We start from the raw sequence: 14,777 nt of genomic DNA, 5'->3' as shown, positions 1-14,777 counted from the left end.
TGGAATTCCTGAGGCGAATATTCTTGATACTTTTTTTGAAATACAGCCTCCCTATTAAGACTCAATATCTCTTATTTATGACAAATTGGCTGATCTAAGGCAAGTCTCATTAATTAAAATCAAGAACACTTGGGAGCAAAATTTGAACCTTTCACTGTCCAATAAGGTTTAGAATTTATTCTTAAACTGATGAAAACACTACATCCCTTTGTGCATGACATTGTCTACTGCAATTCAAATTGGTTCACAGAGCACATGTCTAAACCAGTGGTTCTCAACCATTTTCTTTCCACTCACATACCACTTTACATAATTCCTATTGCCATCAGTGCTTTGTGATTAGTAAGGGATTGTTCAAGGAGGTATGCGAGTGGGAAGGGAAGGTTGAGAATCACTGCTCTCAACCCAATTGTTACTAAAATATTTTACTTGAGAAAAATTGTCATTGGCCCATTTTCTTTAGAGCTATGAAACTGTGCACATAACAAGTCAATTAGGGATGATTAAAACAGTGCTTTTCAACCTTTCTCTTTCCACCCACATACCATCTTAAGCAATCCCTTACTAATCCGCAGTCAAGGGACATTACTGGAACTAACCCATATCCTTTGGCCGTATTGTCCAAGCTTAGAAAAAAAACTCAAGCCCTGAAGTGCAACTCAACATGGCAAGGAGACCTGACAGGTAATGGGTTCATAGTTTGCAATAGAAAAGTAAAGCACAGGAACAGGCCCTTCAGCCAGCCATAATGTTAATCGAAACAGTGCCATCTGTCTCCATAATGTTTATATCTCTCCACATAATGTAAGGCATTTTGTTGAAAATAAACTGGGACTTGCTGTGGGCTGTTGATGGAATAGCAGCTTTATGAAGTTGTAAACCTTTTTAAGTCCTTAAACTAAAAATATTCAGTAAGCATAAGAATAACAACTGTAAAGGTCTTTAACATGGCTACAAGGAGTGCTAAAGGAACTAGAAAAGAAGAGGATCTTCCCGTGTCTTTGCAATCAGTTATGGAATTGCTTCGACAATATAGAAAAGAATCCTCTAATGAATTACAACAATTCATAAACGAATTTAGGCAAATGGATGCAAAATTAGATTCTTTTCAAAGAAACCTTAGAAGAACATGATAAACATATTCAAGATAATGAAGCAATTGCAACTGTTTTGGATGGAAGAGTGGATGATATTCAAGAGGTGATATGCATATGTAAAAACCTCTCAAAGACTAATGAAAAATTGATACAGATGATTATTAACCTTGAAAACAGAAGCAGAAGAAATAACTTATGAATTATGGGCTTGGAAGAATCAACTGAGGGTGAAAAACCTATTACATTCTTTGCAGGTTTTCTATCAGAATTGTTTGGATCTAAAGTTTCACCAACTCTCCCTGTGACAGATGATGCACACAGATCGCTGGCTCCTAAACTAGCTCCAGGTCAGAGTCCTCAATCTGTATTACATTGTGTTTTCATGAATTTCAAACTAAGGAGCTTTTAATACGTGAATTTGTCGCAAAGGAATGACTGTCTACAAAGAGCAGAAGATTTGGATTGTCCAGGATTATTCACCCAAGGTTATGAGTAAATGTATTAAATACAAGATCATGTCAGAATTCTACAATTAAGGTGTTAAGCCATCTCTGCTTTCCCCAGCACATCTTCAAATCACACTGAAGGACAATTCAAGAAATGGTTCTGTTCCATTGAAGAAGCCCAGAAATTTTTGGATAAAGATCTGCCATCTATTATCTTTCCATCTGAGTAACGGTTTCTCTAATTCTCTGTATTGTTTCACTTCTTGAATCTTTTAGTATTTAAATAATAGAATAAGGTCTTAACAAGTTAATGCCTTAAGTGTTTATAAATTTTGATTAGTTCTTTTTTTTGACATCTATATTTTTTTAGTCATTTAGCTTTTCGATTCTGATTTAACAATTTAAATTAATATTTTAATATCTGTATCCTCAAAGTTTTTGCTTTGTTAATCATGATTAATATTGTGAAAATATGTTTATCTCTATTTCTGTCCTTGCATTAACTGCTATAACTTTGTTTTGTATGGTCTGGAAAACATTCAAGGTTTTATTATAATATTGGAGTTTTGCCAGCAGGAATTTTGGGGATGGCAATTTAGGTAGTAGCTTGCCATCTGTCTATTGGCTGGCTTTCCGGCTTTGGGAGGAGGATAGAGGGATAGTTATAATTTCCTTGGAAGCTGTTTTGACTCTGAAAAGACATGTCTGTTTTAGGTTATCTTTTTTCCAATGCCTGTTCATTATAATTGGAATAAGCCATCTATTTACCAGTCTCTTACTTTTTTTAAATAGTTAAGATAGATCAAATTATTACATTAATTAGTTTTAATGTGAAAGGATTGAACCATCTTGTAAAACAAAATAAAATTTTTGCTTTCGTTAAAAAATTTAAGGACCCAATTATTATTTTGCAAGAAACACAAGTACGCAATAGTGACAACACACGGCTTTTTAGAAGATGGAATGGGCTGCGTTTTCATTCTTCGCTTCAGGCCAAATCCAGAGGGGAATCAATTTTTATTGATCATACAATTCCCTTTGTTCAATATAATGTGTCAGATACAAATAGTCGATTCATTATTGTAACAGGGAAATTACAGTATATAATAAATCAATTGTGTTTGCTAATGTTTGTGCTCCAAATGTGGATGACCCTGAATTTTTTTAAACGTTTTTTCATCCCCACCTCATCAGAGCCATTATTCACTAGTTTGATTAGAGGAGCTGGATGGGTCACGTCTCCAGAATTGAGGACCATCGCCTTCCCAAGATCGTGTTATATGGCGAGCTCTCCACTGGCCACCGAGACAGAGGTGCACCAAAGAAGAGGTACAAGGACTGCTTAAAGATATCTCTTGGTGCCTGCCACATTGACCACTGCCAGTGGGCTGATATCGCCTCCAACCGTGCATCTTGGCGCCTCACAGTTCGGCGGGCAGCAACCTCCTTTGAAGAAGACCGCAGAGCCCACCTCACTGACAAAAGACAAAGGAGGAAAAATCCAACACCCAACCCACCAATTTTCCCTTGCAACCGCTGCAACCGTGCCTGCCTGTCCCACATCGGACTTGTCAGTCACCAACGAGCCTGCAGCAGACGTGGACATACCCCTCCATAAATCTTCGTCTGCGAAGCCAAGCCAAAGAATATCTGGTTTTGGACTGTTCATCTTCTAAACCAGCCACTTTAAATAAATAAGCTTTATTTTTTCAAACTTTTTCACTAAAATGCAGAATTATTGATGTCTGGCATTTTTTTTCATTTGGAAGACATGGAATATTTGTTTTTTTCTCATGTACATCATGCATATTCATTAATCAATTATTTTTTATTGACATCATATAATCTCATTCATTCGATCTTGTGAATATAAAAATATAGTTATTTCCAACCATGCTCCTGTGTTCTCATTTTTAAACTTCCATGGTCTCTCTCAATAAGCAGATATCGGTGTTTTAATTCTACCTCATTATCTGATAAAGATTTTTAGAAGTTCTTGGAGGAACAAATCATTTTATTTGTTGAAGAGACTTCTAATCTTATTGTCTGGGATGCATTCAAGGCTTTTATTAGGGGGAATATTATTTTTATACTGCAATTATTAAGAAAAAGACTAAGAAAGAGAAAATTGATTTAGCTAACCAAATGAAACAATTAGATAAAAGTATGCTCCGGCTCCAGACCTTGCTTTACATAAATGTTGTGTTGAAATTAAAATTAAATATTATCTTCTTCTAGTATATCAATTGAAATCCAATTTGAAAAAGGTAAAAGTCAATTCTATATTCATGAAGATAAAACAGGTAAACTATTGGCTAATCAATTTAAAGCTTTAGTCGCCAAACGACAAATTAAAGAAATTCACAAAGCTAATGGTGATTTGATAACTGATCATTTAATATCTTTAAGGAATTTTATTCTGAACTTTGTACTTCTGACTCTCCTAAGGATAATATTGTAATGAATAATTTTTTAGATAAGTTTAATTTTCCTATGCCTTCTGCTGCTAATCAAAATAAATTAGATCAACCTATTTTGTATGAATAAATGGCTGAGGCTATCCATACATTACACTCTGGGAACGCACCAGGTCCAGATGATTTTTCTGGAGAATTATATAAGGCTTCTTCCTCATTTTTTCTGATTCTCCTATTTTTTTCTAATTCTGATTCTCTTAAGTTGGGAAAGCTGCCAGTCATTTTATGCAGCTTCCATCTCACTTTTTCTCAAAAAAAGAATAAAAACTCAGTTGATTGCTCTTCATGCAGGCCAATTTATTTACTTAGCGTTGATCCCAAAATTTTATCCAAACTTTTGGCTCGTAGACTTGAAAATATTTTGTCACTTATTATATTTGATTATCAGACTGAATTTTTAAAAAAAATCAGTATTCTCATTTCAATATATGCCATTTATTAAATATTATATACTCTCCTTCCAATGCAGTGGTTTTCAAACTGCCTACCAACTCGCATTCTACCTTAAGAAATCCCTATGTTATAAGTGCTCAGTGATTAACTGAGGGTGAAAAACCTATTACATTCTTTTCAGGTTTTCTATCAGAATTGTTTGGACCTAAAGTTTCACCAACTCTCCCTGTGACAGATGATGTGCACAGTCTAAGAATTGCCTGCAACCAGTGAACTGGAGAAATGAGAAGTGAGATTGGACGGTGAACCAAAGGACTTTTCTGAACGTACACAAACATTACATACAGGTGCGCTTAGACTCAGAAGGGGGTTAAGTTAGGTTAGTTAAGTCAATAGTGATAAGTTAAAGTTTGATTCTATTTTCATGTTTAAAGATAATTAAAAGCAACTTTTGTTTAAGTAACCATTTGTCTTGGTGAATATTTATTGCTGCTGGGTTTTGGGGTCCTCTGGGCTTTTAACACAGGGGTGTAATCAAACTGGTCACCCCTTTCTTCATTGTTGGTTGGTCAAATCAAATCTATTAAAATGAATATCTTACCTAAATTTATATATCTTTTCCAGATTTTGCCTATTTTTATTTCCTTGACTCAATCTTATCTTATATATGGAAGAATAATCACCCTCACCTAAATAAAGTACACCTTCAAAATCTTACAAAGAATGTTGGTTTAGCACTACCAAACTTTTGGATCTACAATTGGGCAGTCAACATATGAAATCTTACATTTCGACCACACTATATTAACCGTGAAGAATGTCCAGTATCATTTTGTAATTCTGTTACAAAATTTTCGATTATCTCTCTTCTTTGATCTGCACTTCTCTTATCTAAAATGACAACCCGGTAGTTAAACATACTTTAAGGTTTTGGATACAGTTTAGAAAACTTTGGTTTACTGAAATTTTCTCTTTCCAGTTATACTTTTTCTAATTATTTCTTTAAACTTTCCATGATTCATGTAGCTTTTGAAGAATGGTGTAGATTAGACATTGAGGAAGTCTTGCTTCTTTTGACCAACTGCCAGTTAAATATAGTTCATCAAATTCTCAATTTTTTTTGTTATTTACAGATGAGAGACTTTTTGCAATCTGAATTACCATATATTTTGGCATACAAGTCGAGTCGTTAAACCCCAAAATAAAACTAAAAAATGGGGGTAGACTTATAAGCCAGATATACTTTTGAGACCTGAAATTCAGCTAAAAATCCAATCCACACAGATCCAGCGTACAAGTCGACCCTTGAAAAACAAAACAAAAAACCCAACAGCTTCAGATTTTCAATGAGATTTTTATTGAAAACAACACAATGAGAACCCTTCAAAATCACTTTCGCTATCATAGTCTGAGCACATCCATACTCTCACTGTTTAAACAGTCATCATATGGACACTGTGAGTAGGAAAGGGCTTTGGCAAATACTAGAGCGCCTCGGATGCCCCCCAAAGTTCCTCAACATGGTTATCCAACTGCACGAAAACCAACAAGGTCAGGTCAGATACAGCAATGAGCTCTCTGAACCCTTCTCCATTAACAATGGCGTGAAGCAAGGCTGCGTTCTCGCACCAACCCTCTTTTCAATCTTCTTCAGCATGATGCCATGAAAGACCTCAACAATGAAGACGCTGTTTACATTCAGTACCGCACGAATGGCAGTCTCTTCAATCTGAGTCACCTTCAAGCTCACACCAAGACACAAGAGCAACTTGTCTGTGAACTACTCTTTGCAGACGATGCCGCTTTAGTTGCCCATTCAGAGCCAGCTCTTCAGCGCTTGAGGTCCTGTTTTGCGGAAACTGCCAAAATGTTTGGCCTGGAAGTCAGCCTGAAGAAAACTGAGGTCCTCCATCAGCCAGCTCCCCACCATGACTACCAGCCCCCCCACATCTCCATCGGGCACACAAAACTCAAAACAGTCAACCAGTTTACCTATCTCGGCTGCATCATTTCATTTGATGCAAGGATTGGAAACGAGATAGACAACAGACTCGCCAAGGCAAATAGCGCCTTTGGAAGACTACACAAAAGAGTCTGGAAAAACAACCAACTGAAAAACCTCACAAAGATTAGCGTATACAAAGCCGTTGCCATACCCACACTCCTGTTCGGCTCCGAATCATGGGTCCTCTACCGGCATCACCTACGGCTCCTAGAACGCTTCCACCAGCGTTGTCTCCGCTCCATCCTCAACATTCATTGGAGTGACTTCATCACCAACATCGAAGTACTCGAGATGGCAGAGGCCAACAGCATCGAATCCACGTTACTGAAGATCCAACTGCACTGGGTAGGTCACATCTCCAGAATGGAGGACCATCGCCTTCCCAAGATCGTGTTATATGGCGAGCTCTCCACTGGCCACTGAGACAGAGATGCACCAAAGAAGAGGTACAAGGACTGCCTAAAGAAATCTCTTGGTGCCTGCCACATTGACCACCGCCAGTGGGCTGATCTCGCCTCCAACCGTGCATCTTGGCGCCTCACAATTCGGCGGGCAGCAACCTCCTTTGAAGAAGACCACAGAGCCCACCTCACTGACAAAAGTCAAAGGAGGAAAAACCCAACACCCAACCCCAACCCATCAATTTTCCCTTGCAACCGCTGCAACCGTGTCTGCCTGTCCCGCATCGGACTTGTCAGCCACAAACGAGCCTGCAGTTGACGTGGACATTTACCCTCCATAAATCTTCATCCGCGAAGCCAAGCCAAAGAAGAAGAAGATATGGATCCCAGTCTGTATCTGATGAGGCGGTTTCAGCTTCATTGTCAGTGTCCCATAACAAATTATCTTCTGTGCCATCAATTGCAAAAGAGATATCACTTTTTGAATGATTTTATCACAGTCTCTATTAACGTTGCCTCATGCCTTGAGCACAAAGTTACACAGCACATCAAGTGATGCTGCACACATTGCTCCACCTTTTGTAAACTACTTTTCTGTACTCGACATCCATGTATTCCATTCCTTATGTACATGGTCTTTGTTGTTCAAGCAGAGGGTTGCAATATAGACATGAAACCACCCGGGATAACTGCCATGTAAGTATTATGTAATGCTAATCTACTTTTAGTTTTTTCAATTAAGTGGCTACAAAACATAACTCAAACAAGGAAACTCCGTTCTTTGTGTAAACTGTCTGGCCACCTGTTTGGTCTGGGTGTGACTTTGCCCATTTTATTTCAGGTGACTGTAGCAATCTTGCCTCTGTTCATGTACCCATTCTGCAACGTAATTTTCTAACACTGGCCAATGAGTGATTCCTTTTCTCAAAAACTTTGCCTTTTTGATATTTTTCTTAAAGCCTCTTCTTTCTTCTTCCAATCTCTTACCAACTTCTCATATACATCAATTTTTCTTGCAGCAGTTTTCCTGGCATTTCTATCACTTTCAATTTAAAACTTGCTTCTTACTTTGGTCGCGTGCTGCGTTGTTTCAATGGACTCTCCATGATAGTAATAACCTCCAGCCAACAACCAGCAGATCAATCCGCACCATCTTTGGGAGTCGACGTATATGCCAGTTAACGGCCTATCTCAGGCATCATGATCTTGGGGAGGTCGACTTACACGATGCTCAACAGGCCAACTCAAGCATCCAAAAATTTGAGGGTCAACTTATACGCCAGGTATAGCATAAAACCCTTAAAATGAGGCTGAAAAATGGCAGTTTACGTATGCAGCGGTCGACTTGTACGCTTAAATATACAGTACATACATTTCCTAAGAGCTTTGACAAGAACTTAACGGATGTCATTTTTAATTTGCAAACCTTTTTATAATGGTTCAATATCTAACATTTATGACATGTTGGGAGAAGGGCTCCTTTAAATTAAATTAAAAATGCCTGGGAATAGGCTTCAGTCTCAAGAATTCTCAATCTTTGAAGAAACTTGGAATGTAATTTTTAATTGGTTAATGCCTCATCTTTATGTGCTCACCACTCCATCCTAAAAATTAAAGTAGTCCATAGGGTCCACATGTCCAAAGTCAAACTATCTCGCTTATATGCAGTTGTATGTCCTCTTTGTGATAAATTCAATAATGGAGATGCATCACTAATTCATATGTTTCAGACATGTCTGAGTCTTGGGATATACTGGAAGGAAGTATTTCAAACCTTTTCTGTATTTTTTTTTAAAGTAAAATTTAAGCCGAATCTTTCAACTGCTTTGTTTCGTATTGGAGAGAGAGGCATAACCTTAATGGCATCTGATTTACATGTATTGGTTTTTATTTCTCTTTTGGCTAGGCTGGCAGCATTGCTTGGATGGAAGGACATGGCTCCGCCTACTCACGTTCAATGGTTACGTGATGTTATGTTATGGTTCAATTTAGAGAAGATTTGATGCTCAAAATCCTTTTTTCTTTTTCCTATATTTATATTAACATTGAAATTTAACATCTAAAAATACAAAGTACTTATAGATATGTGTTAAAATTACACTTAAATCATATAATTTCATCCAAGGTACTCCACATTTTAATCAAACAGATTATATTGTATAGAAACTATTATTTAAAATAAAAGGCAAAATCTAAACCCACTACCAAGAAAGAAACTGTTTGGCCAAATGAAAAGAAATGAAAGACAGAAATCTTATTAGAGTGATAAATTACCTCGTTAGTCAACATTTCTACCTTCAAACCAAATCAAGTATTAGAAAAGAAATACAAAAAGGGCCCACAAAGTGTTTGAAAATTTACATTCAAATCGGAAATTGAGCATCTAATCTTCTCTGTTTAAACATGATGTCACACAGCCATTGAGCATGACTAAGCGGGGTAACATCTGAGCAAATACACCTGCTTAGTGATAAGAGAAATAAAAGCTAAAACATGCTGATGCTCAATATCCAATTTAAATTTAAATTTTTAAACACCCTTTCTGAATTATTTTCAAAATCCTTGATATGAAATTAATGCAGAAGTGTTGGCTAATAAGGTAATTTATTATTGTGACAGGGATTTTTTCCCTCTCTTTTCTTTTCCAACAGCTTCAGTTTTGGTAGCGGGATTAGATTTTGTTTTTATAATAAAATATTACCTTAATATAAACTGTATGATTAAAAATGCAGGGTACTGTGGATGAAATTTTGAGTGTAGTGTATTCTATACTTTTCTATTTTTTGACTTTTAATATGTATTCATATGTACACTATTTTTTATGTGAATTTAAATTTCAATAAAAATATTGGAAAAAAAACAAAATAAACTAAGAGGCTGTAATCTTCATAACTTTTATGATGCAACATATTCCACCCTTACTCAAAAAATAAACCCCCCAAAAAAACCTTCTGAATAAAGATCAAAAATTTGGACATCCAATATAAGATTCTCTTTTCTCCTCTCAGACACTTCATTGCCAAATCAGGCACAAAAACAAGGAACATAATGACGTGTAATGTACCACAATTAATTGCTCTAAAATTTTAACAAATCTACTCTTTTCCTATCTGGTTTTAAATGGATACAACATAGTCATACACTATCATACTCAAGCTTACATATAAATATTTTTTTAATTTTAACAATATAGCACAGTAGAATTACACCCAATTAACCTCGAAACCACATTAGTTTCTGAGAGGTGGGAAGAAACCGGAACACCTGAGAAAATCTGTCAGTCACAGGGAGATTATTAAACACCTTACAAGCTGCACAAGATTCAAACCGAGGTTGCTAGCACTGTAATAATATTGCGCTAATCATCATGCTAATTGTGCTGCCCTTGCAAACCTATGAACAAGATGCTCAAAAATATATAATTTTAAAAAGATGATTGAACTATAGTCTACAATGCAATGAATGAACCTATAGCAGAGACTAAGTATAACAATCAACAGGACAGATTAGAAGGCAAAAGACAAATAACAGAGTTTGAATGGACTGAAGATTATAACAGCAGGTGATCAGAAGCCTAGGTCATGACTGTGGGCTGAATGGAAGCATTTAGCAATCATGATGTGAACATCGAGACCTCCAAATTGTGAGAGTAAAGTGCAATGAATTCAAAGAGTCTGCAAATCTTTATTCTCTTGGAAAGGATGTTTGGAGCCCTGGATGGCATACATCCCTGGAACTTTGTGCAGCAAGGTACCATTGGAAAGATAGTGACTGATAATGGAGCAGTCTGTCTCAAAGAACTGATTAGTATGGAATGCTGAACAAAGAGGGGAGTGGGAGATGTGGCATCATGCAGATGGTGATCACTGAACATGGAAGCTGGTGAAGACGACTGAGAAGACAAGAGGCACCCTTCCACGAGGAATGAAAAGAGAAGACGTGCCAAAAGAAAGACCCTGCCCCTTGGGAAGTTGAGGATTTAGAAAGCAGTAGTGAAATTACTGGTGCAAAAGTCAGTACAGAAATCAAGAGGGCATTAATTACAGAGACCAGATGCAGGTGTCCTGCCAACAAACTGTCAAATGCCCCACAGATATAGTTCCGCTATTTCTACTTTCACCTTCTCTGCATCCATCCATTTTCCTATGTCCCATTCTTTTGTCATAATATACCCCTTTTATCATTTAACATACCCAACCTTCTACTCTACTACATATCTACAATTGTCTTCTTTTGCCCTTTTCTCTGCAATTTGAAATGAGTTTCATTTATAATTTCTTATCTGGTTTTGATGCACTTAGCAAATCAAAATATTAACACCATTTCTCTTTGCTCAGCATTGTCTTAATTGGCAAAGGGGTTCCACAATTTACTTTATGTAATTTTTTGATTTCAAACATCTCCAGTACTTTTTGTTGACTTGATGCATGCCTCAGGATGTAATTGGGCAACAATACTTGCATTGTGTTATTATTTACATGCAAAAAGCATCCTAGCAATACCAAGTTAGTCAAGGAACTGTTTATTTGAATAGGTTTGGAGAAATAAACATTCTTTTGCCGGATATTTTGTTAAAAGGGGCACCATTGGGAAAAGAGGAATGAAAGGGCAGTGATTCTCAGATAAGCAGTGGGACATGAAGATCGAAGAATGCCCTAAAATGCCAAAAATATACCAAATACGTTGTCCTTTGCTTCTCAGGGCAACTAACCCTTCCTCAGTGGGCTTATGAACTCAAATTAAATGTTTTTTTTTTTAATTAAAATTCTGGAGTAATTAAAAGCTGTATCTCCAGAAGGAAAATTATTAAAGAGATTCAACAATAGTTTTAGGCATCTGTCAAGAGAAAAAACAGAACATATCATCCTGTTAATATAGAAATAAAAACTAAGTCAGGAAAAGGATTTTAAAGCATTTCAGATGGACAAACCAAGAAACTTCAATTATAGGAAATTTTCCTTTGAAAATAAATGTATTTTCTTAATATACATGACATATATTGACTGATTTTTATCTCCACTAACCTGCACATTCTGGGAAGTTTCTTCAGTGGACGCTGTTTCTAATTCTCCGGAAGGCACTGGAGCTTTCAAGGTTTGCAAGAAAAGTGCAGCTCTCTTTTTGCGTTCAGCCTGCAGTTGCCTTTCCTTACATTCTTTTGAAGCCTGTGCAAGCTTTTCTCTAGCAGCTGCTGCTAGTCTGTCCTCCAGCTTCTGCTTCGCTGTAAAAAGTGACAGAAAACAAAATTACATTCTGCATAATCTTAAAGGGAAACATAGCTGACTTGAACAGTCAGTCAGCAGGGAAGCAAGAATATATATTTTGAATAATTAAATAAGTGCACATTAGCTTGCATAAACATTTGCACTTTGAAAGAATTAATAATTCTAGAATAAGAGCAAGTGAAATATTCAAAATATTTGTTTAGTTTAACTTCTTAGCTACATAATTGGGCAGTAATTAAATTTAAAATAAACATTGATTAAATCAGCTCAAATGCCAGAATTTTACAAGCCTATTAAACATACCTTAAACTAGTTATGTATATTCGCATTTCATTATAGATTGCTAATGTTTTGCATCATTTGATAAGAGGTTTGATGCCAGAGAAGAGATTTCAGTAAAGGATCCTAACATTTTTGTAACATTTGATAAAAAGGCCTGATGCCAGAGAACATATTTCTACATTTATACACACCAACTGTAATCACGTGTCGATTTTAGCAAGCTGAGGAATTAATAAGAAGATGAAACAATATCTAGGTTGTCACAATAATAAGTTTGGTACAGTAAGTCCTAAAATCTAGACTGCTCGGGGATTGGGTGGTCCAGTTTTTCAGATTTTCTGGATTCTTGAGCAGTACTTTTAAAATTCAAATTTAAGGAGAATAAAGAGATGAACAGGTACATTTTGTTAATTTATTAACAATATAAATATTTATTTGTTCATTTCCTCAACTTCTCTGTGGTGCTGATGCATGCTCGCATACACATAAAAGCCCACAAAATTTAAAAAGTTTTAAAGTTTTTGAGAAGTCCGGATTCTCAGGTGGTCCAGATTTCAAGCATCTGGATTTTTGAACTTTTACATTATAGCCCAGTGGTTCTCAACCTTTTTCTTTCCACTCGCATACCACTTTAAGTATTCCCTTTGAAACAGGTGTTCTGTGATTCGTAAAGTATTATGTCAGTGGGAAGAAAAAGGTTGAAAACCACTGTTTTAATCGTGCCTAATTGACTTATGTGCACGGTTTCAGAATTCCAAAGGAAATGGGCCAATGACAATTTTCCTCAAGCAAAATATTTCAGTAACAATTGGGTCTAGAGCAGTGATTCTCAACTTTCCCTTCCCAATCACATACCACCTTAAGCAATCCGTTATTAATCTCAGAGCACCGATGGCATAGGGAATACTTAAAGTAGTATGTGAGTGGAAAGAAAATGGTTGAGAACCACTGGTATAGGCTAAACTCAACCATATGGAAGACCAGACTACGTTGGTCAACAAATGTCATAACAAAACTGTTGATTGCATACTGATTTTGGACATTTGTTCGCTTAACCAGTAAACAAAGATGTCAAATACATCCCTTTACATCAGTGTCCTCAGTTTACCAAGCCCCATTACTGTGATGGACAATTCTTTTATCTACCAGTTTGAAGATCCACATTACATGAGAAAGCTCAAGTTGTCAGTTAGTGTACTGATGCAATAAAGTCAAATTTATTATCATCTGATTGTACAACCTGATGAAACTCTGTTCTCTGGTCCTCAGTGCAAAACACTCAGACACAAAACCAGAAATAATGCACATACAGACAAATAATACACAGCAGGACAAGTATCACATCTAAAGAAATAAATAGATAGATACTGTTTTGTGCACATGAGAGTCTTGGATGGTTAGTGTGAGCAGTTCCTTTGGTTGTTCATCATTCTCACTGCCCGTGGGAAGAGGCTGTTCCTCATCCTGGTGGTGCTGGCTCTGACACTCCTGTATCTCTTCCTCAACGGGAGCAGCTGAAAGATGCTGTATGCAGGGTGGAAGGGATCCTCAATGATTTTGTGTGCCCTCTTCGGATAACAATCCTAGTAGATCGCGCCGGGTGGTGGGCGGGGGAAAGAGACTCCAGTGATCCTCTCTGCCACTATTATTCTTGTGGACTAACCTCTAATCCATTTCTCTGCAGCAACCGTACCACACTGTGATGCAGCCAGCCAGGGACACTCTCAATGGAGACATAATGGTGGCTGGTAGCCTTGCCTACTTCAGTCTTCTCAGGAAGTGCAGTCACTATTGTGCCTTCCTGACAAGTGAGGAGATGTTGAGTATTCAAGATAGATCTCTAGTTAAGTGACATCCAAGGAACTTTGTGCTCTTCACAAGTTGTTGATGTGTAGTGGAGGGTGCTCATTCCTAGTTCTCCTGAAGTCCACGATCCACGTTTCAGGTTGTTACTCTTGCACATATTGCAAGATTTTCCATCTCTTCTCTGTAGAGCAAATCATCATTGTTGCTGTTATGTCATCTGCAGACTTGACGACAGAGTTGGAGCTGGATCTGAGGATGCAGTCCAGGATCCAATTACAGAGAGGGGTGTTGAGTCCCGCAAAAATAGCTTCTCCATCAACCTCTGGGGAATGATCGTATGAAACAATGAGCTGCAGTCCATGTACAGCAGCATAGTGTATGAGGCACCATTCTCCAGCTGGGCAAGGATGGAGTGAAATGACAAGGTTATCGCATCATCTGTGAAATGAGGTGATGATGGACTGCTGCGATGAGGTGTAAACTGTCTGGTTTGGGAATTTTGTCAATTTCCTAGCATTATAGAACCTTAGACTCATAGAACACAGAAACAGACCCTTCTACCTGTTTTTGGTGGTCAGTGGGCACCAATCGATACTAACCTCATTTTCCTGCATTCTGCTTATAGCCTGCAGCCATCAAACCACT

General features: G+C 37.2%; 1 protein-coding gene across 5 annotated transcripts in view; it reads right to left on the bottom strand.

Annotated features, from left to right (window-relative positions):
- Window positions 1–14,777, bottom strand: part of sfswap (splicing factor SWAP) — a 165,559-nt gene that overhangs the window by 53,129 nt on the left and 97,653 nt on the right. For all 5 annotated transcript variants that reach the window (XM_069932489.1, XM_069932490.1, XM_069932491.1 and 2 more), the window contains one exon: window positions 11,844–12,040. In XM_069932489.1, coding sequence (XP_069788590.1) covers window positions 11,844–12,040 — 197 coding nt within the window. The remainder of the gene's footprint in view (window positions 1–11,843; window positions 12,041–14,777) is intronic.

The sequence above is a fragment of the Narcine bancroftii genome, chromosome 4 (genome assembly GCF_036971445.1).
Source record: "Narcine bancroftii isolate sNarBan1 chromosome 4, sNarBan1.hap1, whole genome shotgun sequence".
Classification (NCBI taxonomy): domain Eukaryota; kingdom Metazoa; phylum Chordata; class Chondrichthyes; order Torpediniformes; family Narcinidae; genus Narcine; species Narcine bancroftii.
This window is presented reverse-complemented; position numbering and strand designations above follow the sequence as displayed.